Below are 24,292 nucleotides of genomic sequence, written 5' to 3'. Positions count from 1 at the left end.
TATTGAGTGCATATAGAGTAAGGTTGCTGGAGAAACTAGGGGGTTTTGGCAAGTTGGCGAAATGCCGAAATGCCAAAAATTTGCCAAAACTATATGAAAGTCTTATTAAAAAGTTGGCGAAACTCTGGAAAAAAGTGAAATATGACGAAATTTATTATAAATGCTGAAACTGCCGAAACCTTACCAAAACTATAATAAAACTATAGTAAAATTTTGGAGAAACTAATTGTAGAATTTTGGAGAGGTTTAGGCTAACCTTAATATAGAGAAGATGTGCACTTATAGAGAATGCACTTATGGAAGTGTTACTGTATATAGGAGTAGGATATACAGATGTGTCACCATCATGGTGAAATTAGATAGAATAAAGTTTTAATTTGCGTACAATTTTAGAATTTTTCATTTATAGTTAGGTTATCAAGATTGCATATTTTTTATCAAAATTTTTATATGTAAAAAATTAGTTTGCATATTTTTGGCCTAAATTTGGCTAATCTTATATATATATTATATTTACTGTACGTACTTATTTAATTAATCACATTGTAATATTTAATATTAATTAAAAAAATTTCTAAGGGTTAAAAAGTGAAATTTTAAAAAAATATTATTAAAAAAATGGTAAATTCTATTTTTTCATATTAGTATTTGGGTTTATAAATAATATAAAAGCCATGATAAAATAATTAATAACTTAATGTCTGAAATTTTATTTGTGTATTTTTGCAGGATTTTCAATATCAGGTATCAATCATTATACATATTACTCATATAAAAGTCTTTGTATACAGCTTATAGTAAAAATATTTTTCACTATCTGACCCCTATATATATATTTCTGAGTTCTGTAAAAACTATTAGTAAAAGGCCAATTTTTTACAGTAACTTTTATTATAAGTAAATGGAAAATGTAGGGTTTTGATAAAGTTGTAAAGAATTAGACTTCTTATAAAACTAATATTAGTTAATACATATGTGCTGATTTGTTTACCCTGCATTAAAAAGAGTTATTAATTGATTTTCACAATTTTTGTTACTCAAAATTGTTTTGTAATACCAAAAAATCATCTGATTGATAATCACTTGACTAAATAATAAATTGAACAAAAATTTATATTTGTGAAACTTAAATTATTAAATGTAAAAAAGTTGTATATATGGAATTTTTAACATATATTATTAAAAAGTAAGTATATTTTAATAAAATATAAAGTAAAATAAAAATTTTATAGCCTTAATAGCTATAAATGTTTATAAAAGTATAATAAAACCTTGTCAAACCATTTTCTGAATACCATTTTTCTGAATATACCTTTTTCCGATCCAATTTTTTGAATGCCTATTTCTAGAAATTGATCATTTCCTGAAACTCCATTTTACCGAATGCCAATTTCCTGAATCTCAATTTCTGGAAACATCCAATTTCCCGAATTCTTTTATCTTGAATTATTTTATCCAAAATTCCAATATCATAAACTCTAATATTCTGAATAGACATTTTACTGAATTTAATATTATTTTGTATAATTTTACATCATAAATTAGAATTATTAATTTCATAAACTCAACCTTTATTTTATTTAGTATACTAATCAATAAATTATATATAATGTATATAAATATAATATGTAATAACTTGTATTAAAACAAATACTTAAAATAAATAATGCAAAAGCGAGTAGATTTTATTATTCAATCAAAGTATCTATTTGAAATTTATATCTGTACCAAATCTTTTTCTCTTAAAATGCAAATTAATTATATTTACTTGATGTTTAGGAAAATATTATCAAGTACTTAAACTCAGTAGATTGGAGAAAAATTTTATTAGCTAAAAATGTAATATTTTCTAATTGATTGTATATTGTTTTAGTATGTTTACTTTATATTTACTTTAATTGATTGTAATACTTGTACAGGTAAGAGATGCTTGAAAAAGCCACTCACCAAATTACATATAACATGTCGGCATTTATACAATTATAGCAGAGATGTGCAAAGAGCAACATCAAATTCATTTGCTAGCAGAAAGTATTCTTTGTGAAGAACCTTTACCATACAAACGCAAGCATTTAATAGATCATGAAAATCGAATTTTAACAGTCTTTAATAATCAGTACTTAAAAAATTTTTTACAATTGTTAACATTCACACGTCGAATGACCAAAAACAGGCAAAAAAAATGGCTAGAATTGCATAAACTATTCGCAAATTTATATAAACTATTTACAAATAGTATAGGTTAATTCGCAAATAGCCAAAAATAGCTAAGAATATCCAAGAATAGCCAAGAATAGCCAAGAATAGCCAAGAATAGCCACTGCTTTTCACGCCATTTTTTTTGCCGATTTTTAGCATTTCGACCTGTGATTATATCTGCTTATGAATACTGTATATTTGAATAATAAAACTTATAGTTATTAATAGTTCTTTATTTTTTAAATTTATTATATAGTTTATTTATAAATCATACGAAAATATACAGTTTATTATATAATTAAAGAAATTGTCCATTCGGAATATTAGAATTCAGAATATTAGAATTAAGGATATTTGAATTCGGGATATTGGGATTCAGGATATTGGGATTTAGGGTTTGGGAAATTAGACTTCAGGAAATGGGCATTCTGCGAAATAAATATTCTGGGTAAATTGTATATTTCAAGAAAATGTTCAGTTCAGAAAATTGGCATTCAGGTAAATGACTTTGGGAAAAGATATATTCAGGAAAAAGGCATTCAGAAAATCGTACTGTAACCATAATAAAAATATCATATAAAAGATAGTACCATAATAAATATTTTCAAACAATAAAAATAATTATTTTATGTCAGAGTTTGTATTACCATCTTTAAACACAAATTTATCAAGATTCACTGATTCGTTTTCTATAATTTTAGGCTCGTTGGAAAGCTCTTGTTCTGAACTTTATAGGCAAAAAAAGAGCTTACCGATTGAATCATTAGATCTGGAGATATTTACGTTTAAAGTTGAGGTATGAACTTTTTAACTTGCTTAAATGCAAATATCTTGGAATCCACTGATCTATTTTGTATAAATTTAGGCTTTTTGGAAAGCCCTTGATCTGGTCTATATGAACGAAAAAAGAGCTTGCCAATTAGATCACTGGATCTGGAGATATTTACGTTTTAAGTTAAGATATAAATTTTTAACATATATAGTAAGTGCTAAGAATTATATTAATTTAAAAGAAATATTTATAATAGAATGTAAAAAAAAATTTAAATTAAATCAGTTAATTTGAATTTTGGCCAGAATTTTAGATTTGAAAAAAGTTTTGAAACTAAAACTAGCTGAAATCTAAAACTAAAATCTTGGCTAAAACTAAAAGAATTTTAATTATACTTTTTATTATAAATCTTATATAAATAGGTATTATATTTAGGATAAATCTAATTATAACAGCCTGTTACGCATCTTATTTGTAATAACCCCAATTTTATCCAATTAAAATTTAAGATCAGGCGTAATGTAAACAAAAACAAAAGATCAGTTGTGTAACTAAGACAAAAGAATTTTTTAAAAAATTTCAAGAAACTGCTTATAACTTAAAATTTTGTCTATGAAACTGTCTTAAATACATTAAGTAAAAGTTTTTCAAATTAAATTTTGCATATAAAAATTTTATTTGTGAAACACATTAAATTTATTATTAAAAAAAAATAAAAAAAGGATGTTACAAATAAGATATATAACAGGCTGTTACAAATACATTTTTTCTTATATTTAATATTCAGAGAATTTTTTTTAATAATCACATTAACTATTTTTTCATAAAAAATTTTTTAGTATTTTATTAAAAAACTATTGAAAAATAGCTACTTTGCTATTAAATATAGAATATATAAATATTGTAAATGTATTAAACCTATATTAGAAAAAGTCTTTATGCAGTTTTTTAAAGTATCTTTTCAGTTCTACAGGATTATTAATAATGAGTTCTTAATATTTTAATTATTTTAAAATTGTCTGAAATTTGTAAATTTTGATCACTTTGAAAAAATATAAATTTCTATTAAATAACTTTAAGTACTTAGATATAAATGATAAAAATAAATTCAGCTACTTTTTTTTTTATACTTTTGCAGAGAAATATAATACTTCTTTGAAGTAAAAATAAAAGTTATTTCCAAAAAGTACTTATTTACCATACTTTAATCTTTATATTTTCATATTATTAATATAATAAAATTCTTTTAATTTCTGTAATTAATGCTATAATTTCATTATACTTAAACCATATAAAGGAGTACTATCTTAATAACTGCACTAAAGTTAAATAGACCTTTTTTTAAACCATTTTATAATAGTTTAATAATACAGTTATTCTTCCATATAGTCATACCCTTCAAGACCAAAAAAAAAATGGTGTGACTATAAAAATTATATATGATGTGATTAAAGGGAAGGTTTTTTTAATAAGTTTATTAGTAACTTGAAATATGCTTATAAGGAAGTTGTGATTATATAGGGGGTGACTATACTAAATATGGAGCCTAAAACCAAAACCTTCTGAAACCCTTTAGATTTTGGTATATACTGAAACTTAGTTTCGGGATGGGTGTTTTTTCCCAAAACTCAAAACCCAAAACTGACCCAAAATTCCCAAAACTTTTATATACCGAAATATAACTGAAACCTATTAATTTACTTAATTAATTTTTATTAAAATAACTAAAATTATAACAATATTGAATTACTATCTGACATTTTATTAAAAAGACTTCTCAATTAAGTCCAAACATTTTTATTTTTATTTTTTATTTTTATGTTATAGATAAACTGTCATACAAGAGATTTAAGACATTACATAATAAAATATGAATACTAATCAAAATATATAATTGCATAAAACTTCCACTTGAGAAGCTGCCCACCTTTTCAGTTATTCTCAAAACGAGAAGGCATGGCCTGCTAGTCCATAACATAGTAAGGAGTAAAAACTATACTAGGGAAATGATATCTATATTAAAAGAAGAATGAAAATTAATAAAATTCAAAGAAAAACTATATCAGGTGAATTAATGTGAGACAGCCAAAGGCTTGAATGTAAAAAGTAAAAATGGTTATCAAACACGATATATTAAATATTGATCTATTAATTATTTAAATTGCTACGTAATTATCCAATCAATGAGTTTGGAATATCAGGATTAGTTTCAAGATAACCGAAATTAATTTCGAATTTTGGGATTTATTTAGGGTTTCGAAACTTGTTTAAGGTTTCAGGTGAGGTTTTGATTCATATATTTCAAAACCTGAAACTTTTAGAAATTCTCTCAGAGGTTTTGGGCCTCATGTTTAGACTATACGGAAGGATGACTGTATTTATTTATTAATTATTATAGAAGTTTTTTATTTATTTATTGTATTGTATTTATGCTCATTATTGTATATTATATATTTTTGTAAATTAAAATTTGAATTGCCAAATATTATAACATCTATATTAAATGTAATCATAATCATATTTATAAATGTAATATATTATAATAAACAGAATATATTATTTTAACAATTTTTATAAAATAAAGAAAAAATATTAGTACATTTTTTAAATTAAATATTAAAACATATGGGCTGATTCTTGGAATCTAATTTTTTTACACAAAAATAATTTTATTAAAGCAAATATAAATTATCATTTATATAAGAATAATAAATTTATACTAAATAATGCAAAAAAAACTAATTAATTATATAATTTTTAATTTTTTTTTAATAAGATATTATTAAAATTTAAAAGATCAAATATAACTCTTATGACAAAATTATTGATAATTCTTTGTAAAAATATGCTATACAAATAAATTTACATTCATTTGAAAGAGAAAATTGAGATTTATCTAATGAATCTAAAATTAAGTAAATTGAATTACTAGTTGTTCAGTAATCACATTCAGTATATTTATTGAATTTTATCTATATTTGATCATTAATTACTTCACATGTAGTAATTCAATTTGAATAATCTTTGCTCCCTAAGGTAATGCCAACTTTTATCTTTAAAATAAATTTAAAATAATTCGTTTAATATATGTAGATGTTCAGGAATCATCAATTATATTATTAATATAAAATTTTATAAATTTGATAAAATCTGATATAAAAAAATTTATTAAATACTTGTAGATGTAAGCTACATGAATGAAATTATATTCATTTGAAAAAGAAAATTGAGGTCTATCTAATAAGCCTAAAATTGAATGAATTGAATCACTGGATTGTGAATAATTACATCCAATATATTTATTTTTAATTTTTAAATTTGATTTGATTTGATCGTTAATTACACCTTATCCAGTAATCTAATTTTTCTGATCTTTGATTCTTATGATAGAGCAAATTCTCAGCTTTCAAATGAATGTAAAATGATGATGTTAACATATCTCCAGGATATACATGCTGCCCAAATTATTTTGGAATGCCATAATTATAATTTGGAATGTCGTAATTCATGCAATTTATATATAATTTACTATATAAAATGCCAAAATAATTTAGGATATCATAATTGAATTTGGGATTTTACTTATAATTACGGCAGCCCAAAATAATTTGGGTAGCATGTATACTTCAGGAATAATAATACACAATTTTATCACCTGCATAAAATCTGATCTGAAAATTTTATTTCTTACCAAAAAATACTTTCATAAGAGAATCCCAAATTCTTTTACTTTATTTAAAAGATTTTATTTGCCATTTAAGGATTTTAATAAAATAAATCTAATAAAATAATTTTAAAAGATACATATCTGCCGATCTGCGAAATTAACAAAATTTGTCTAAATTAAGGAATTTGACAATAATTTAATAAAAATTAGGTAAATTAAGTTTTGCAAAAATGATCACACTTGTGCTATATGATTATATGACAGATATTAAGAAATTACTTCAACAAAAAGTAGCATTAAAAAAATTTTTTTCTTTTGTAAATTCCCTATTAAACTTCCCATCAACTTCCCATCAACTTTTCAAACAGTTTTTACATCAAGTAAGTTGAGAATTTTTGCAAGTATATTTGTAATTATTTTATATTAGATACAACTTGGAGCTGTTTTTTTATTTTTTTTTTATAGTTTATAAAAAAAATTTATTTAGAAAGCAAAATCATTCAAAAAAATCTTTTCAATAAATAAATAACTCTAAATATTAATAACGATATTTTAGCGAATTTAGATTATGTATTGATTAGTTGTTTAATTAAAATTTATATTATTTTTCAGTTAATTTTTTTTCGTTAAATCATTAAATATTCTGAATTTTGTAAAGTTTTTCTTTTATTTTTTTTTAATAAACTAACTTTATAATATTTTTTTCCTTTTTTTTTTTAGAAACTCCTTCTACTGGCTTCAGGTTAAAGAGATAAATATTTTGGGAGAGGTCTTAAAAGTTTTTTTTATATATTTTTTGACATTTTTTCTTACGTAGGAACAGGTTTTGATCGATTTTAATCAGTACTGCACTACATAACTGATGATTGGCAAATTCTGCAAATCAGCGGATATGAAAAAACAAATATATAATTAGTTATTTTAAAAAAAAAATATCTTATTATTCATTTTACAACTATTTTACATCATAATTATTTTTTATTTGCATGTATTTTTTACAAAGAAAAAACAATAAATTAAAGCTAAGAATTATGAAAAAATATGTCTTATCTATATATATAAAATATTAAGTTTTTTCGTTTACTTACCACTTAAAAATAACTGCTATATATGCTTATAAACTTTTTTGTCACATTTAATAAAAGTGAATAGAAAAATGATGGAAAAGTGACGGGCAGTGATGGGATAAAAGAAGTAGTTATTACCGTTATTTTTAAATATTGATTAAAAAAATTTTTTTATTTTTTATTAAATCTGAGTTATGTAAATATGCAACACATATTTAATTTAGATTTGTGTAATGTTAATCTTACTAAAATATTAAATTTTTATAAAAATCTTAATTTAGACTAATTCTGAAAATCGGCATATATGAAATCCTTTTTTTATAGATTTACTGTACAGATATATCTGTTATTTTTGCAAATTCTAAAAACTCAAATAAACTAAATCCTATTTTAATATTACAAAAAATGCTAATTTAATCTTTATTATGATAGTATTTTCTAAAGATAGATTTTTTAATTAACTTAGATATTTTTTTTAAATATATGTATTGCATATACATATCATTTATATTTTACATTATAATAATATAATAAATATAAATAATAATTCATTAAATTCAACCTCAAGATTAAAGTCTAGTTAATGAATTTAATATTTATTGCTATGTTAAAATTAAGGTTAAAGTCTATTTCTATAAAATAAAAAAAAAATAAAACTTTAAAATAGTTAAATAACTTTTTTAATAATAAAAAAAACAAAAAAAAAGTTTTACAGTAAAAATACTGTAAAATTTACCTTTTTATAATTGGAAACTTGAAATACAAAAACCTATCTCTTAAACTGTAGGGGTTAAAATTAATTTTAAAAATTTTTGAATTTTTAAAATATCTTAAGATCTAGTGATCATAGAAAGATGAAATTATATTTGTTAAATTCCTCTTATTAAGACGCATTTAATAGTAATAAAATCATATAACAGGACCCCGCTTACTTCTAATAGAGGTCTCCAAAAATATAAGGTAAAATTTATATTAAAAAAAAATTTTAGGTCTCTTAATAGATAAAGGTAAAATTATATATATGACAAATAAAGGTCTCCGGATATGTAAGGTAAAGTTAAAATAGGTTTCCGGTTTTATAAGGTAAAATCAAATATAAGTTTACAAATGTTTCGGTAAATAATAAGGTAAAATTGTATATAAAATTTAATATTTACCTTATATATACTAATTTGAAATATTGTACAACAATTATTACAATATTTGGTAATATACGTTTTATAATTTTTTCTCAAAATAAAAAATTTATTCTCTTCTTTATACTTGTAAAAACCATTTTATATTTTTAATTTTATTTGCATTAGCACTATCTTTTTGAAAATTATTACAAAAATTAGCTTTTAAAATATAAAAATTCGTACAGCAATTAGCAACTTCAGAATTTAATTTCAGTACTTTGGTTAAATCAAATCATATTTTACTATCTAAGAAAGTTGTTTAGTAAGGTCGAACTACTTATATTTGAATTTTTATAGCAGTTGGAGTAATATTTATTGCATACGAGCATTTTTTTATTTTAATATTAACTTAAAATTTACGTTTTTTGTTTATTAAATTCGGAGCGTAATTTGGGCATTTTAGTCAAATGAAATCACCTTTTTAAGCTTAAGTAATATTGTTCGGCGAGATCGAAACTACCTGAATATTAATTTTCATAAGAATCAGTTTAATATTTACGGAATACGAGCAATTTTCGCACTTTTAATTTTTTTTTATTTTCCCGATCAGTGATTATAGGGCGTAATTTGGGCACTTTGGTCAAATGAAATCACTTTTTCATGCTTAAGTAAAGTTGTTCGGCAAGGTCGAAAATATTTAGATAAATATTTTCATAGCAGTTGGATTAATACTTATGGGGTACGAGCATTTTTTCATAATAATACCAATTACGAATTTATTTTTTTTAAAAAAAAATTAATTAGATTTTTTTAAAGAAAGTAAGTGAATAATAGTTTCGAAGTAAAGTTAAAGATGTGTGTCTTTAAGATTTTTTTTATAGTATTTTTGTAATTCAAAGTACTTTTTTTACTAATAAAAGTTATTTATCTTTAAAGAATAAGAATTAAACTTAGTAAAAATAAAAAATTTTTAAAATTTATTGTAATGATTATAAAATATTTTGTTTATTTAATATTTAAAAAAATTTAGGTCTCTGAAAATCTAAGGTAAAATTTAATATAATTTTAAAAGGTCACTATATATATATGGTAAAATTATGAGATAAGAAAGGTTGGTAAAATTACTAGTAAATCTGAAATTTTGCCCGGAGACCTTTATTAGAAGTAAGCGGGGTCCTCATATAACTCTAAAATTGATAGATAAAAAGTTATATTAATTTATAAATTTTTAGATTTTATAAGTTATACTGTTACATAATATTTGTAGAAGGACAATTTTATTTCTATCAGATTCTTCTCATTAAAATGCATCAAATGGTGGTAATTTTATATTTCTAGGGTTAATGGATAAAAAGATATTTCAATTTGAAAAATTTAACTACTATTTATTATAATTTGTCAATCATTTACTTTTAACAAATCATTAATCAAATTGAACTTTTTTTTTATTTTTACTTAGAAAATACTATAAAATTTATTAAAAAAATATTGGTTTATATAATAAAATATTTTAAGATATTAAAAGTGTCTTTAATTAAAAAACAAAATTGCAGGCAAATTTGGCTGCAAAACAGTTTAAGGGATAAAATAGAAAAAAAATACTAGAAATATTCTTTTAAAAAAAAGAAATAATAAAAATAGTATTTATTTAAAACTTTAATAAAAAAGAGTTTTTTAAATAAATAAAATTTTGATTTAAATAAATTAAAAAAAAAATAAAAATAAATAATAAACTGAAATAAATAAAAAAAAAATAGAAAAATTTTATTTAATTAAGTTTATTTAGTTTTTTTAGCTTTTAATTTAATGTGCAAAAATGGAAATTTTGTTTATTTAAATAATTATTAGTTTAAACAAATCAAAAAAAAACAAAAATTTTGATTTAAATAAACCAAAAAAAAAATAAAATAAAAATAAAATTTTCAATTTAAATAAATAACTTATATTATAAAAATTAGATCTGATGGTAATATAATAATATGTTGTATTCATTACTATATTTAATATATACTTTATAATACTAAAGAATTACTTTGACTTTATCTTATAAATTTGAAGATCTTTATTTATTGTATATATAATTTTACTTTAAACTATTAAGAGATTTAATTTTTTTTTTTAATATAAATTTATCTTATATTTTTAAAAATCTTTATTAAAGTAAGTGAAATTCTGTCTTATCACTAATAGTATCATAACTTTATTTAAAATCTATTTAACTGAAAAAGTAAAAAAAATCTATACAGTCAACTCTTAATATAATGAAGTGGATGTCTGAGTTAATCAGGCTTTCGTTATAGGAATATTCATTAATATAATGGGAAAATCTGGTATAACCTGAAAAATTTTGGTATATTAGAATATATTGTTGTATAATAATTGTATTTTGTAATATAAAACCACAAATTACATAAAATATTTTGTTATATTAAAAAAAAATTTGTTATAAAAGAAAATTCATTATTAAAAGAGGTATTTTTCATAGGAAATAAAATTTGTGCGCGCCCGCGCATATGCGCACCCCTCCATTTTTGGTAATTTTTATATAGTAAATTTGTCAATCATCAATTATCACGTGACTTTAGTAAAATCTCGATTTTTTTAAATATTCATACCGCAACTCTCACGTACATATTATAGAGCCTTAAAATTTATTTATTATGCGTATTTTTGCCCATTCTACAACTTTACTTAATGAGCCATGAAGGGTTTAGAATGTCATTTTTGACTTTTATATATAATATATCCATGGGGGTGCGCACATGCGCAGGTGCGCACAAATTTTAAACCCTTTTTCATATACAATTTATAAATTTTACTTCATTAAATGATATGTGGCATTTAATTAGTAAAATTCGGTATAATGAGATTTTTTCATATGTTAAAATCTGCATCATACTGAAGATTTGTTATATTATAAAATTCATTATATCAAAATTTGTTATAAGAAGAATTGACTGTAAAGCTTATTAGTTTACTATAATTCCTATTGAAGTATGTTTAAATTTAATAATATATATACAAACCATTTTTTAAGTTTATCAAAGAAATAAATGTTAATAGAAGTTATAGAATAATTTTGAATATATAAATAATATATTTCAATAAAAATTATAAAGTAAGGCTATAGCAAGTTTTGTAATTATCTAGTTGACCTTACTTAAAAGTCAGAACTTTTTAGCTAAATTGGTTCATTTTACCTGTTTAGTAAAACTAACTATTTAACAGTATATCAGTATATATATAGGATTTTTTAGAATAATAGCCAATAGATAATTTATAGTTAAATTAGTTTTTTATTTTAATATTTGCTTTATTATAAATAATAATTATTGTGTTATTGTTCAAAGCAAAGTAAAGAATAATATATATATGTTTATGTACTATGAAAAAAAAATTGATCATATGAATTTTTCTGTCCACCATGTAATCGTTACCTAATAAAATTACAAATTTTAGTTTTTGCTTCAGACTTACAATGGTTTCCATTTCCTAATAGTAAGAATATATAAAAAGTATAATTAAACTGTAATGTAATTGCAAATATATTTGATATTTAGCCAATAAAAAAAAAATATCAATTATTTAGCTATTAACAAAAAATATCAGTTTGTCAAAATCAGTATGATCCTATTAAACTGACCAATAAATGTATTTAAATAGTTCTTTATTACAAAATTCATAAATGTACTGTAATTAAAAAAAATAATATTCATTCTATATTTTTAATAATTATTTTTATATTTTGATTAATTATATAGAAAATTATTTATCTAAAAATGAAAATAAAAATAGAAATAAAATTAAAAAATTAGTTATTAAAATAGTAGTTACAAATTGTTAAAAAAAAATTACTTTAATATATATATGTAATTACAATAATATATATAATTTGTCTGCTCTTAATCCATCACCTAATATATCCTTTTAATATACAATCTTGATGTATTTGTTGAAACAAGTATATATAATTGTAACAATCTTGAATCTAAGATTTAATTAAAGTATTATAATGATAATATGTAATACCAATAACTGGTTCAAATTCATCAGCTATCTTATTTTAAAGGTCTAATTATATTTGTTAAGTAGATAAATAAATCTCTTCTTCCTCTTCTTCGGGTATTCCACTTTCCAGGTCTCTAAAATTTTCTCTTTGTTGACCAATATTAATACTTTCACTATTAAGTGGAGATGGTGGATAATGTTGTCTTGAAATAGAAATATTATTTGGATGAATATTACTGAATATACTATCCATTTCTTCTAATGAATTTCCCTTTGTTTCTGGGTAAAATATGTGTACAGATATTGCCATTATAATACTAAATATTCCAAAAATTATATATGTACTTTAAAGAAAAAAAACTTTTAATAAAGATAAACTATTAAATTAAAAAATTTTAATTAACAAAAGAAACTCTTACCCCCATGTAATACTATTATAAAATAAATAATTAAATTAATAAAAGAAAATAATTCGTATAGTATTGAATTAAAAATTTACCTATTCAATAAAATCGGTACAATTTGTCCAAGAACGAAATTAAATAACCAATTAAACGCAGTTGTTATAGACATTGCTTTACCTCGAATACTAATATTATAGCTTCAATTAATTATAAGTAAACTAATTAGAAAAAACTATATAAGCTTACCGTAATGGATAGATTTCAGCAGGATAAATCCATCTGGTCTAGGAATAGCAATTGTAATTTAATAAATTTTATCTAAAAAAAAACTAATATATTATAGAAATGTAAATTTTGTATTACCGGACCCCATGAATAAGCAAAACCAGCCACAAAAATATATATAAAAATAATAACAGCTAAGGAGCTTGCTTTATTATCTAATTTTATGAAATTTTTTCCTAGTGAACTATCAAAATACTTTGTTCCATTTATTGCTAATATACTTCCTATGACCAACATTGATGCTCCCATTATTATGCTTCCCGATATTCTTGGAGAAAAATATTGAGTCACTTCAAAATATAAAACAAATTTGGATGAAACCACATTTATCGATTACTTTTAACTTACAAAGTTGGTCTACGTCCCCAACGATCTACCCAAAGTATTGCAGGAATTGTAGCTAATATGTTTACAAACCCTACAAAAATAAATATATCTAATGAAAACATGGCATACTAAAATTTTTTGTGATCACGTGATTACCGTTAATTCCTGTAGAAAGATCAATTCCGGCATTATTATAAATTTGAGGTGCATAAAACTACAAAAGATCGAAAGCAAATAAGCAATGTAGATTTTTTTTTGAGAAATAAAAAACGAATTTTTGTTTTATTTACCATAATAGCATTTATTCCATTCAATTGTTGAAAAATCTGAATAAAGATTCCCAATAATACTCTTCTACGAATATTTTCGGGCCCTCTTTTAACCAATTCAGAATAATTTTTTGCAGCAAATTCTCGTTCGAATCTCACATTATCTTTGATTTCCGTGTATTCCTTCTGTACAGCCACTGCAGTTCTATCGCCACCGGCTCGTAATTTTGCTAATACTGTTATTGCTTCTTCGTCACGATCGGAATGTACCAACCAGCGTGGTGAAAATGGAAGAAAAGGCATCCCGAAGGCTAACGAACAAAAGAATCGTCATGAAATATGAACAATGAGCAAAAAAAAGTATTATTTAAATACCAAGTATTAATGCTGGAACATTTTGTATCCATAATGGAATCCTCCATTGTGCAGATGAATCAAATTTTTCTGTAGCGTAATTAATCCAAAATGAAATTGCAAACCTAAAAAAAAAATACAAGTAAAAATCAAAATTTCGCTTAAATCACTTAACGAAATGTAAATATATACTGTATTTACCCTATAGTAATTGACCATTGTTGAAAAGATATTAAACGACCACGAATTTCTTTTGGACTTATTTCAGATTGATACTTTATTATAATTACATTACGTAGGTGTAGGTTATTATTTATATTTTTAAATACGTGTAATTCGTAGAATGCAATTAATTTTATCACTTACCAGAGGTACGATCATAGAAAGTATACTAAAATAAAGTGCATAAAATATTATTTATGTACTCAATTTTCTAATTGTGATTAATAAGACAGACACGTTAATATAAACTTACCCAATTGATACGCCAGCAACGACTCTTCCAAAATACAATTGAATAAAAGTCGTAGCAGTTGCTTGCAAAACACTACCGACAATAAACACCATAGATGCACCAAGAATCGAGAATTTTCTACCAATTTTATCAGCAAAATATCCTGAAACAAGTGCGCCTATGAAACATGAAATAATTAGATTTTTTCCTGGTTACTGCGCCTCATAAATTAATATTGTACTTTACCAAAAAAACATCCTGCTAACAGCGAAGATACAATTGATCCTTCTTTTGCAGGTCCAGAGGGAAACTTTTCGCGGAAGTGAGACATAGTAAGGATTCCGGATATGACACCTATTAACAGAAATTTTTTTTTTTTTTGATCGTCGAAATAAAGGATTTACATATACTGTATATAAATTTTCATGCAAAGTCTAATTTGACACTTTCATTTTATCGATCATCATTTCTTTCTTAAAAAAAAAAAAATTCCCGCCAAAAATCTAAATTTCGTTACTTACCGATATCATACCCAAAAAGTAAACCACCTATATAAGTTTTAAATTTTTATTTATCAAAAAATAAAAAAAAATTCCAAGATTTATAAGATTTATTCGAAATTTAATACAATACCAATAGCAGAAAACGCCGCACACACATATACATAACTGCTTTCATTCATTTTTCTATTATAAAAATTTTATTATAATTATTTTAATTTAAAAAAGAAGCAGCACAATAAATTCATTTGTTACAAAAAAAAAATTTTTTTTTTAATAGCAAGTTTAAAACATGTTTTATCATGGAAAAAAAAATATCAACGAACAAAGTAATGAAATAAAAAAAACTATACCATTAATCATTAAAACTCACGTTATAAAATCATTAAAATAATTCCAAAGAAAAAAAGTCGCGATGGATGTTATCGTGAAAGAAAGAAAAAAAAAATTAAGGAGAAGACAAATAAAAAAAACAAGTTACATATTTGGTTTTACATATATATACTTATTTCCCGCAAGATTTCCCAACAATAAAAAATTTTTCATTTAACTAACATAAATCAATTAAACCAAATATTTCTGGGATCATGTTCAATAAAAGCTAACACGCAATTCAAATTATTTCTGCGTGTTTCACTAATAATTAAACGACTGATTGAAGATTTTCCCGAAATTTTCGTTTCTTCACGTGTATATGTTTCCTCCCGTTAAAAAAACATCGACTACACGATATTTTCTAATGAGCTGTCCTTTACTTCTGTACTTTTATTTGATTATTTGTTGAACATGTGATCAAATGATCAATCGAAAAGATTTATTATAAAACTTATTTTAGAGTAACTTGTATCTAAGATAGATATAGTATATATGCTTTGATTTAATTGATATAATAAACGTAAAAGATTATTTTCGAACTATTCATTTCTCAGGGTTAAAATTGTGAAAAAGGCTCTATTAATTCTGCGTATTAGAAATCAATCACATGAAATGATGACGAAATCAATATTTTTTGATCAAAATGATCGGCTCCTCAATTTTTGCTTTTTTTTGCGTTTGTTTGAACAAGCAACTTTCAAGGTCTAATAATACATTAATACATATTTAATATAAATTTTCGATGGATACTGTAATGAACGAAAGAACTTCATCTAATACTATTGGTCCAAGTTTTGGAATGAATCCTGGTGTGTATAATACTTAATTTTCGTTTTTTTTCAAGTCAAAGTCGTCAAAAGCTTTAATTTACGTCTCTTTAAATTCCACCAAAAACTCTTAGTTCAAATTACGGAATGTACATATGAATCTACGTTTTGGCCTCAAATTTCAGGATTTGTTCGTCATGCATTGCAAGCTGATCTTCAAGTTGACCGACCATTGCACACGTACTCACATGAAGAACTTTACAGGTATTCGATATGAAAACAAATTATCATATTTGGTGGTTAAATTAATTATTTATTCATCTTATTTAGGAGTATATATTGGATGTGTTGGCAAGGATTTCATAAAAGACTTTTTTCAGACTTGACTTCAATTATCGAAGAAACTCTTCACTTACTTGGTAACCAATTGAATAATGTTCAACAATTAGATATTTGGTTTCTTAGTTTTGCTAAGATATCCATTAATCATGCAAGAGCTACAGATATTTTAGGCAGCGTATTTGCTTACCTGGTATGTTTATAAGTAAATAAATATTATCTTAAAATTACATACTATTTCATACATCCCTTTCTCATTAGGATAAAACTTATATTCAATACACACTTCATCAAAATCTACGAGATGTGTTAATTTCTAATTTTCAAGAAATCATTATAGAGAAGTCAGAAATGCGAATAATTTATGTTTTTGGTATGGTATTGGAGAATCCTGGTATTTTTGATTTAAACCTTGTCGTAGATGTTATCAAATCATTACATAAGATGAAACCTGGTAATGTGAAGACAATTTTATTTAGCGTCCATAAATTTGCATAATTATTATTTTTGTTAAATTAGTTTTTTTTTTGATAACTTTTAGATTATATATATTTGAATCCAACTTTGTTTCAAAATTCTATCAATGATGTAAAATTACCCTCTAATTTGCAGGATTTACGTGTACGCCATACGGCATTGGAAACCAAATACCAATTGGAAAAATTAAAAAGTGAAGGTTGGGAGCCAGGATTTTCTAAATTGAAAAGATCATTGTCAACTGATGAGGATGTCGAGATTCAACAAGGAGAAAAATCTGTAAAACGCGTGCAATATTAAGTTCTTTCGCAATGATGTGTATAATAATTTATACACACACCATTCTGTACATTAACAATATTTTGAATGTCAAAATTCTATAGCAATGAACCAAAAAAAAATTACTGGCAATAATAAATTTGAACAAACGGTTTTAATATTATTTTTCAATATTTCAAAATTTTTTTTTTTTTTTTTTTTTTTTTAAAAAAAAAATAAATTTGCGGATGACAAGAGGAAAAAATAAGGCCACAATCAAAGAACCAGATCTAAGGCCAAAAGTAAGTTTTTTACTTCCCATTAAAGACTATATTATTAATATCCGCTAACTATAATATCAAGGAAAATTATCTAATATGTATATTTATATATGTATATATGTGAATAGGTGTTTCAAAGGCGATACTGATGTTGCACGAATAACATGAGCACCAGGTTATATAAAAATAATGAATATAAACAGTATAGCACCTTTGATATACAGTGCGTAAAACAGCATATTGAGATACAAAGAAGTGAATACACTTATCGTATAATAATGCTGAAAGTGGTGATTGATTAGGGATTTTTAATGCTTATTATAGCACTTCAAGTGTTTCACACACGGTTGACTACGATAGAGCCATATGAAACAACTCGAACTAAGAGGAAAGAAAATAAAGCAGCGCACAATACATATATCCTGTATAGATTGGCCTAGATTAAAGAAATTGTTAATAAATACATTTAATGCAAAATTATTTCTTTACGAAAGCTATAAAATACTAACTCTGAATGCGGAAGGGGCAACAGCAGCGATTTGTAAATTATTTGATAAGGGCTGTTGTATATCTGCTGGTTGATTGTCACATTTGTCGAGGAATCTTATTAAATCTCTTTCAAGTGCTTTTAAACACTTTACCTCTTGTTTCTTTCGACGGATCTCTTGATTTTTTTTATAAAGTTCACGTCGTACTTTTGAATTAAACGGAGAAATTTAGAAAAAATAGATTAATTAGATCATAATTGCGAATAAAAAAAACTTACATTCTCTAGTTTGAGCTTGAATTTCTTGACGTTTAAGTTTATACATAATAGCTTCCTTTTCCAAAGCCCTTATTTCATCTCTTTCCTGAAGAGATCCCTACATATAAGGGAAAGTAAAATATTATTAGTTTTGAGAATACAGATGTAACAACTAATACGCAATACTGAAAGTTTTCAAGTAAAAGGCGAATAACATATATTAAAAACAACTTCTGGCCTAGATGTTAGCTCACAAGTGAACTTACTTTATGTTTTCGTTCCTGTATGATAGCACGATGAGCCAAATTAAACCTGACTTTACGTTTATTCAGCAGGTTATTATTGTTAAGGATGTTCTTTTTCTTTGGCTCAAAGTTTACGTTGCTTAAAATGTCAAAGAACATGTTGTCTCGTAAGTCATTTAACCCTCTAAAACCACCTTCTATACCTCCGCAGCCACCACAACCATAATATCCTCCTTTAGTAGAAGTCAAGCGGGCATTAGTAGCCGAATGACCAAATAGAGGATGTGTTCTGTCTTGGCGAGGAGCCATTAGTAAATAATAGACAGAAAAAATAAAGGAGAAAAAAAAATTTTTTATAAAAAAATTTTTTTTTCTTTAATAATAATTAAAGGAATGCTTGAATCATATAATTGAAATGATGATTGTATTTATAAGTTCTTATAGAAATCGTTTTACAGTAATAGATGGGTCAGTTTTGTGGCGGGAAATTATTTATAATATGTGGTGGTTTTATAATAAAGATTAGTTTTTTTTTTCGTGGGACTTTTGAGTTCCACGAAAAAAAAAAGAGAAGGGGGTTTATTTTTATGTAAGGAAACGCGTTGGTTGTATGAGTAAATTTATAAAAAAATTGCCCGACTTTTTTGTATAATCATGTGATCGCCATTGTTTTTTATATTAGAACAGACAACAGAAAAAAAACAACAGATAGAAAGATAGATGAGACGTTGATAAAACTACTCTGTGCCTTAATGAGTTTATAAAGTAAAATTTCCGCCGGATTACTTAATCGGTTTATTTTACATTTGTTGCTATCTCTTTATAGGTTAGAACAAATTTCATTATTGAATAGAAAATTTATTCTTTCTATGTAACGACTAACGAGTTCTATTAGAAGATAATAGACCAAACAAATTACTGCAAGTCTTACCACCATCACTTTCACTTTCTCTCTCTCCTTTCAACAATAAAAATAATTCTAATTGTAACATTTCGCAGGTTTGTATTCTAACTTGTTTGAGGTTTATTTAATAAAATTGGACTAAATCAAATTTGGATTAAATGTCTAAGCAAATTGTGTAACGAGTGCAGTGTAAAAAAAAATATAAAGTATAAATACATTAAAGATTCCCGAATATTCAAGTAATTTATAATATATATATTTTTCTTCATTTCTTTTTTATTCATTTCTTTTAAAGAAGAAATAGAGATAACGATATTTAAAGTATTTTTGTATAGTAAGAAATTTTTTTTTCAAAGGAAGTGATTTGATTTATTGTACCATATTTTCCGTGATTTACAATGGACAAAGAAAAGAAAATAAAGTTAGATTTATTGATCTGTCCATTTTTTTGTGTAAGAGAATTTTTTTTTCTCAACTTTGTTAACAGATGGTTGATATCTAATTGTAGGAGATGTTGTAATTGTCGTGTAATAATTATAAATATTCGTGATACCGTGAAATGACCGCTCGTGTTCCATTCAGAACTTTTACATTTAACTTTTAATACTGACAAATTAGGTGTTCACAAAAAGATACCAAGAAATGATGAAACAGCATCTCACAATTACTGCGGTAATGATAAAATACACGAATTATATAGTTAGCCGACTTTAGGTTTATGTAAAATGTAAATCCTTTGGTTTTTTATTTGTGCTTATTCAAATGGTGTTCTGTTGTCACATGACATTTACGCCCTCATTGCTGCCAAGATTAGGAATTTTCGACTTTTAAATTGTATGATGAATAAAAAAATTAAGTACAAATTTCATTATACCAAATCACATAGCCTTCGCATGATCGAAATTGCACTTCGTTGATATCCTCCACCAAATAAATAGTAATGGTTCAAGTAATGGTATAATTGGTACAATTCTGAGATTTCATACAAATTATTAAATGAAATAAGCATATCATAAATAAAAGGTATTCATAAATCGTACCTTGTCGTTGTTCAAAGTAAGGTTCCTGACGTGGATGATATTTATGATATTCTCGGAAAAATTCTTTTATAAACACGAAACAAAATCAGTTCCAAAATTAATTCTTGTGATATACTGTATATATAATTAAGTATATTTTAATATATAGTAGATTACAAATACCACTTCCGGGACTTCCAAACATAGTCAGAATACCAAGTTCGTATTCATTGTGACCATAACAAGAAGAAGGATCATAAATAACTGGTTCATTTGCATCTAAATTAACGCCCCAATTTCCACTCCATAAATCTCCATGAATTAATACAGGTTTAATTTCGATATCTTTCATTATATGATCAACAACTTTATCTATCACTATTTCACCAAGTCTACGTAATTCACTGTCCCCTGGGTTATTTTGTAGACATTTCTCTAATATAGGTCTTAATCTTCGTTCTTTATAAAATGTTGGCCAATCAACTTCCCATGTATTATCTTGTTCTGTAATGCCACACATCGTCATAACTGGAAATCCGAATTTTCCATTTGGAGATTGTGAAGAGTGCATTTCAGCTAATTTCCTAGCAAATAATATCTGTATCGACGCTGAATTCGAGGTTGAGAGTCGTATATATGTCGTCACAATAAATGCACCTTCGTTAGGCAATGTTCCAAAACATAATGGTTTTGGCGCAAATCCTGGAACTGCTTCATGTATCGCGTTCAACGACTCTGATTCACCTAAATAAATTATTATTTATTAAATAATCTATTTGTTATACATGGGCTTTTCAAGGTAGCTTAACTTACCTTCGAACATTAGACGAGAATTTGACCCACTATTTGTCTTTACGAACACATTACCCGTGTCTGTGGATAGCTTAAATGCATCATTAAGGCAACCCCCTGACAAAGCCGTTTTATTCAAAACTTTTGTACAAATACCATTATTTTGAAGAGTTTCTAGAATAACTTGTGCAATTTGACTCATTATTGGTAAATTAAATGTATATTGAAAAAACTGTTAAATATGTAAATTCAGTTTTACTTACAAGATTAAGTAATCATTAGTCATGTGAGCATAATAATTTCCATGTGTATTCCTGTGTATTCCCTTTTGTGAAAGAAATTTGCAATTTACGACCAATGATCCGCAGCAATTTAAAATTTCTATCCTGTTTGTGGACATAGCTACGTTTCATTTTCTATTACATCATAAAAAAGAAAACCATATCTTTTTCATTCGTTACTGACATTTATTATTATTTATATAGTTGCTGTCTTCACTTTTTTCTTTTAACTATTCCACTAAATCCGACTCCCTTTTATACTGCTAAACGTAAGAATTTTTTTTTTCATTTGTTTCAAATGATATTCTAAAAATTTTACATAAGTGGGCGACAATATATTTGTTGTTCTATTCTCATGCTTTCCTTTAATAGTAATCATTCATTTTTTATTTAATAAAACCGTTACGCTGCATATAGCGTTATTTTTTAAATTCCTTTGAAAGCGTTTTAAACTTACTTTATATTTCTATTTGCAATTATTTTATTTTTACTTATTGCAGACCGTATATTATTTATTGCTCCTTCTTACGTATTACTTTATTTGACACAACTAAATACAAGGTTGACTCCTTGGTTTAATACTTTCCTTTTCTCTTTCCTCCTGTAACGATTCGAATTCCTTTGTTCCTTGTTTAAAAAAAGCTGTTCAGAGGAAGACTACGCAAAATGTTTGACTTTTCATTAATCGCCAATAATCCCTTTTACCTTGCTACATTAGTGTTATCCTTGGTAAATTGGTGTTTAATTCTTTATGTTTAAATTTACCTCATTTAATTATTCATTTTAAATTCTTATAGATTGGTTGGATCATTACATTTGCTGGTACTGCCGCAGCCAAAATATCAGGTGCTCCATGGTTCTTTATAATTTTCGAGTTATTCATCATTTTGGGCATTGCTGCTGCTATCGCAACAGACTCTGTCAAGTATTATCGCTTTGCTGTATCCTTATATTAAAGAGATTTTTTTCAAATAGTTTATTTCTCGACGATACTTTATAATTATCTTGAACACTTAATTGCAATTTAGATTTTAACATTTTTAGGTGTTAGTCTTGCCTTCATAATCGCAGCAGATGTAATAACTATTGACTCAGTTAATGGTACACCCAGTTTTATTAACATAAGTGCTCAAAGTGCTCAAAATCCTCAAGCATTTCAAGCAATTGCGGCTGGTTCAATTTTCCTTTCTATTGTGACGGTATTTATAAATGGTTTGGAATATTTACGTATGTAAATATGTATATCTATACTAATTAAATTTCTAATAATTAAAATAGTTTGTATGGATATTTAGTTTTGGATCTGAGGAAGGTTCTATTGTAGTAAACAGCATAAATTCATTAGCTATAAATAAAGTTGACGGAAATACAACACATCATCGTGGTTTCCCACCATCTGGTCCAATTGCAATGATGCCAACTTCGATACAGCAGGAGCAACAAGTAAACAATACAGTTGCTGTTTCTCCAAATGCTGATTATGCTTACAAAGCAAAGGCTTTATATGATTGTAAGTCCATTTCTTGATGTTATTATTTTGGGTGAAAGGTATACAAGAAATTAACGAGAATAGATTATTATACCAGAAATCTGATATAAAAGATGAGGAATGCTTATTGAACATTCTCCAATGTTTTTTTTTAATAGACCAAGCAAATCCAGATGATTTAAGTGAGCTTTCGTTTGCTAAGGGAGAAATACTTGATATTGCCGACAACAAAGGCAAATGGTGGCAAGCAAGAAAGGCCGATGGCTCAACTGGTATAGCACCAAGCAATTATGTATGTACAAATATAAAAAAAAAAAAAAATTCTTTCCATAAGTTATTAACTTATCTTTTTTTCTTTCACTGCAGCTGCAGCTCGTTTAGGATATTTTATAAGGGAAAAGTAGCAATTGTATCAGAGAAAATTTTGTGCTGCAAAACCGTGTCCGCTTCTGTTATATCAAACTTATAATTAAACTAATTTTTTCATTTGCATGCACGAGAAAATATATATCATCATCAGTTAATGCACTTGTTTGAAAATTTGCATTTTCATATCATTTAATATTTTTTTTTATTATAATATATAGTGTTAACTTCCATAAATAATTCCTATTACTCATAATTGTATTTTTATATTAAATATCTAAAATCGCAAATTATTTTCAGAATTTGAATAGACAGTATGTTTTATTTGTGGCACGAAAAAATTAATAATTACTATTATATAAAAAATTTTTTTCTTCTTTAACAGATAATTGAACGGTTAGTATGTAATTAATTATACAGTATTATAATTTAACCTTGGACATTAAGAATCTTGCTAATTTGCTCTCCGGGTGATTTCACCTATATATAAATTTATTAAAATCAAGTGATTTCACACATAATGAATCATG

General features: G+C 24.8%; 5 protein-coding genes across 6 annotated transcripts; 2 read left to right on the top strand and 3 right to left on the bottom strand.

Moving 5' to 3' along the window:
• Positions 1-12,907: 12,907 nt before the first annotated feature.
• OCT59_005197 (uncharacterized protein) lies at positions 12,908-15,606 on the bottom strand (the record flags this gene model as incomplete). The annotated part of the gene is made up of 15 exons (XM_025319760.2): positions 12,908-13,175; positions 13,251-13,262; positions 13,331-13,420; positions 13,482-13,519; positions 13,599-13,788; positions 13,869-13,938; positions 14,004-14,061; positions 14,138-14,427; positions 14,492-14,595; positions 14,672-14,745; positions 14,837-14,861; positions 14,946-15,102; positions 15,171-15,278; positions 15,446-15,472; positions 15,558-15,606. The coding sequence occupies 15 exons, from the start codon at positions 15,604-15,606 to the stop codon at positions 12,908-12,910; spliced, it is 1,560 nt and encodes a 519-aa protein (XP_025173015.1).
• Positions 15,607-16,465: 859 nt separating this feature from the next.
• On the top strand, positions 16,466-17,823 carry OCT59_005196 (uncharacterized protein). The gene is made up of 5 exons (XM_025319761.2): positions 16,466-16,608; positions 16,701-16,830; positions 16,897-17,098; positions 17,167-17,359; positions 17,447-17,823. Exons 1-5 carry the CDS (start codon positions 16,542-16,544, stop codon positions 17,680-17,682), a joined length of 828 nt encoding a protein of 275 aa, XP_025173016.1. The 5' UTR covers positions 16,466-16,541; the 3' UTR covers positions 17,683-17,823.
• OCT59_005195 (uncharacterized protein) lies at positions 17,797-19,502 on the bottom strand. Its single transcript, XM_025319762.2, has 4 exons — positions 18,933-19,502; positions 18,688-18,784; positions 18,431-18,615; positions 17,797-18,357 (listed from the first exon to the last, which is right to left on the bottom strand). Exons 1-4 carry the CDS (start codon positions 19,218-19,220, stop codon positions 18,259-18,261), a joined length of 669 nt encoding a protein of 222 aa, XP_025173017.1. The 5' UTR covers positions 19,221-19,502; the 3' UTR covers positions 17,797-18,258.
• A 1,036-nt stretch (positions 19,503-20,538) lies between these two features.
• OCT59_005194 (uncharacterized protein) lies at positions 20,539-21,828 on the bottom strand (the record flags this gene model as incomplete). The annotated part of the gene is made up of 3 exons (XM_066138215.1): positions 20,539-20,787; positions 20,856-21,578; positions 21,648-21,828. 2 exons carry the CDS (start codon positions 21,826-21,828, stop codon positions 20,953-20,955), a joined length of 807 nt encoding a protein of 268 aa, XP_065997381.1. The 3' UTR covers positions 20,539-20,787; positions 20,856-20,952.
• Positions 21,829-22,048: 220 nt separating this feature from the next.
• Positions 22,049-24,150, top strand: OCT59_005193 (uncharacterized protein). Of its 2 annotated transcripts, XM_066138214.1 has the most exons (7): positions 22,049-22,176; positions 22,408-22,636; positions 22,705-22,848; positions 22,936-23,106; positions 23,186-23,417; positions 23,555-23,692; positions 23,763-24,150. In XM_066138214.1, the coding sequence occupies exons 2-7, from the start codon at positions 22,574-22,576 to the stop codon at positions 23,798-23,800; spliced, it is 786 nt and encodes a 261-aa protein (XP_065997380.1). In that variant the 5' UTR covers positions 22,049-22,176; positions 22,408-22,573; the 3' UTR covers positions 23,801-24,150. The 2 variants fall into 2 exon arrangements, with proteins under 2 accessions (XP_065997380.1, XP_025173019.1); XM_025319764.2 differs by lacking the exon at positions 22,049-22,176 and having other exon boundaries at positions 22,310-22,636; positions 23,555-23,688.
• Positions 24,151-24,292: the final 142 nt, after the last annotated feature.

This window comes from Rhizophagus irregularis, chromosome 13 (genome assembly GCF_026210795.1).
Source record: "Rhizophagus irregularis chromosome 13, complete sequence".
Classification (NCBI taxonomy): Eukaryota; Fungi; Glomeromycota; class Glomeromycetes; order Glomerales; family Glomeraceae; genus Rhizophagus; species Rhizophagus irregularis.
Note: the sequence above shows the minus strand (reverse complement) of the source record. Positions and strands in the feature narration are given on the sequence as shown.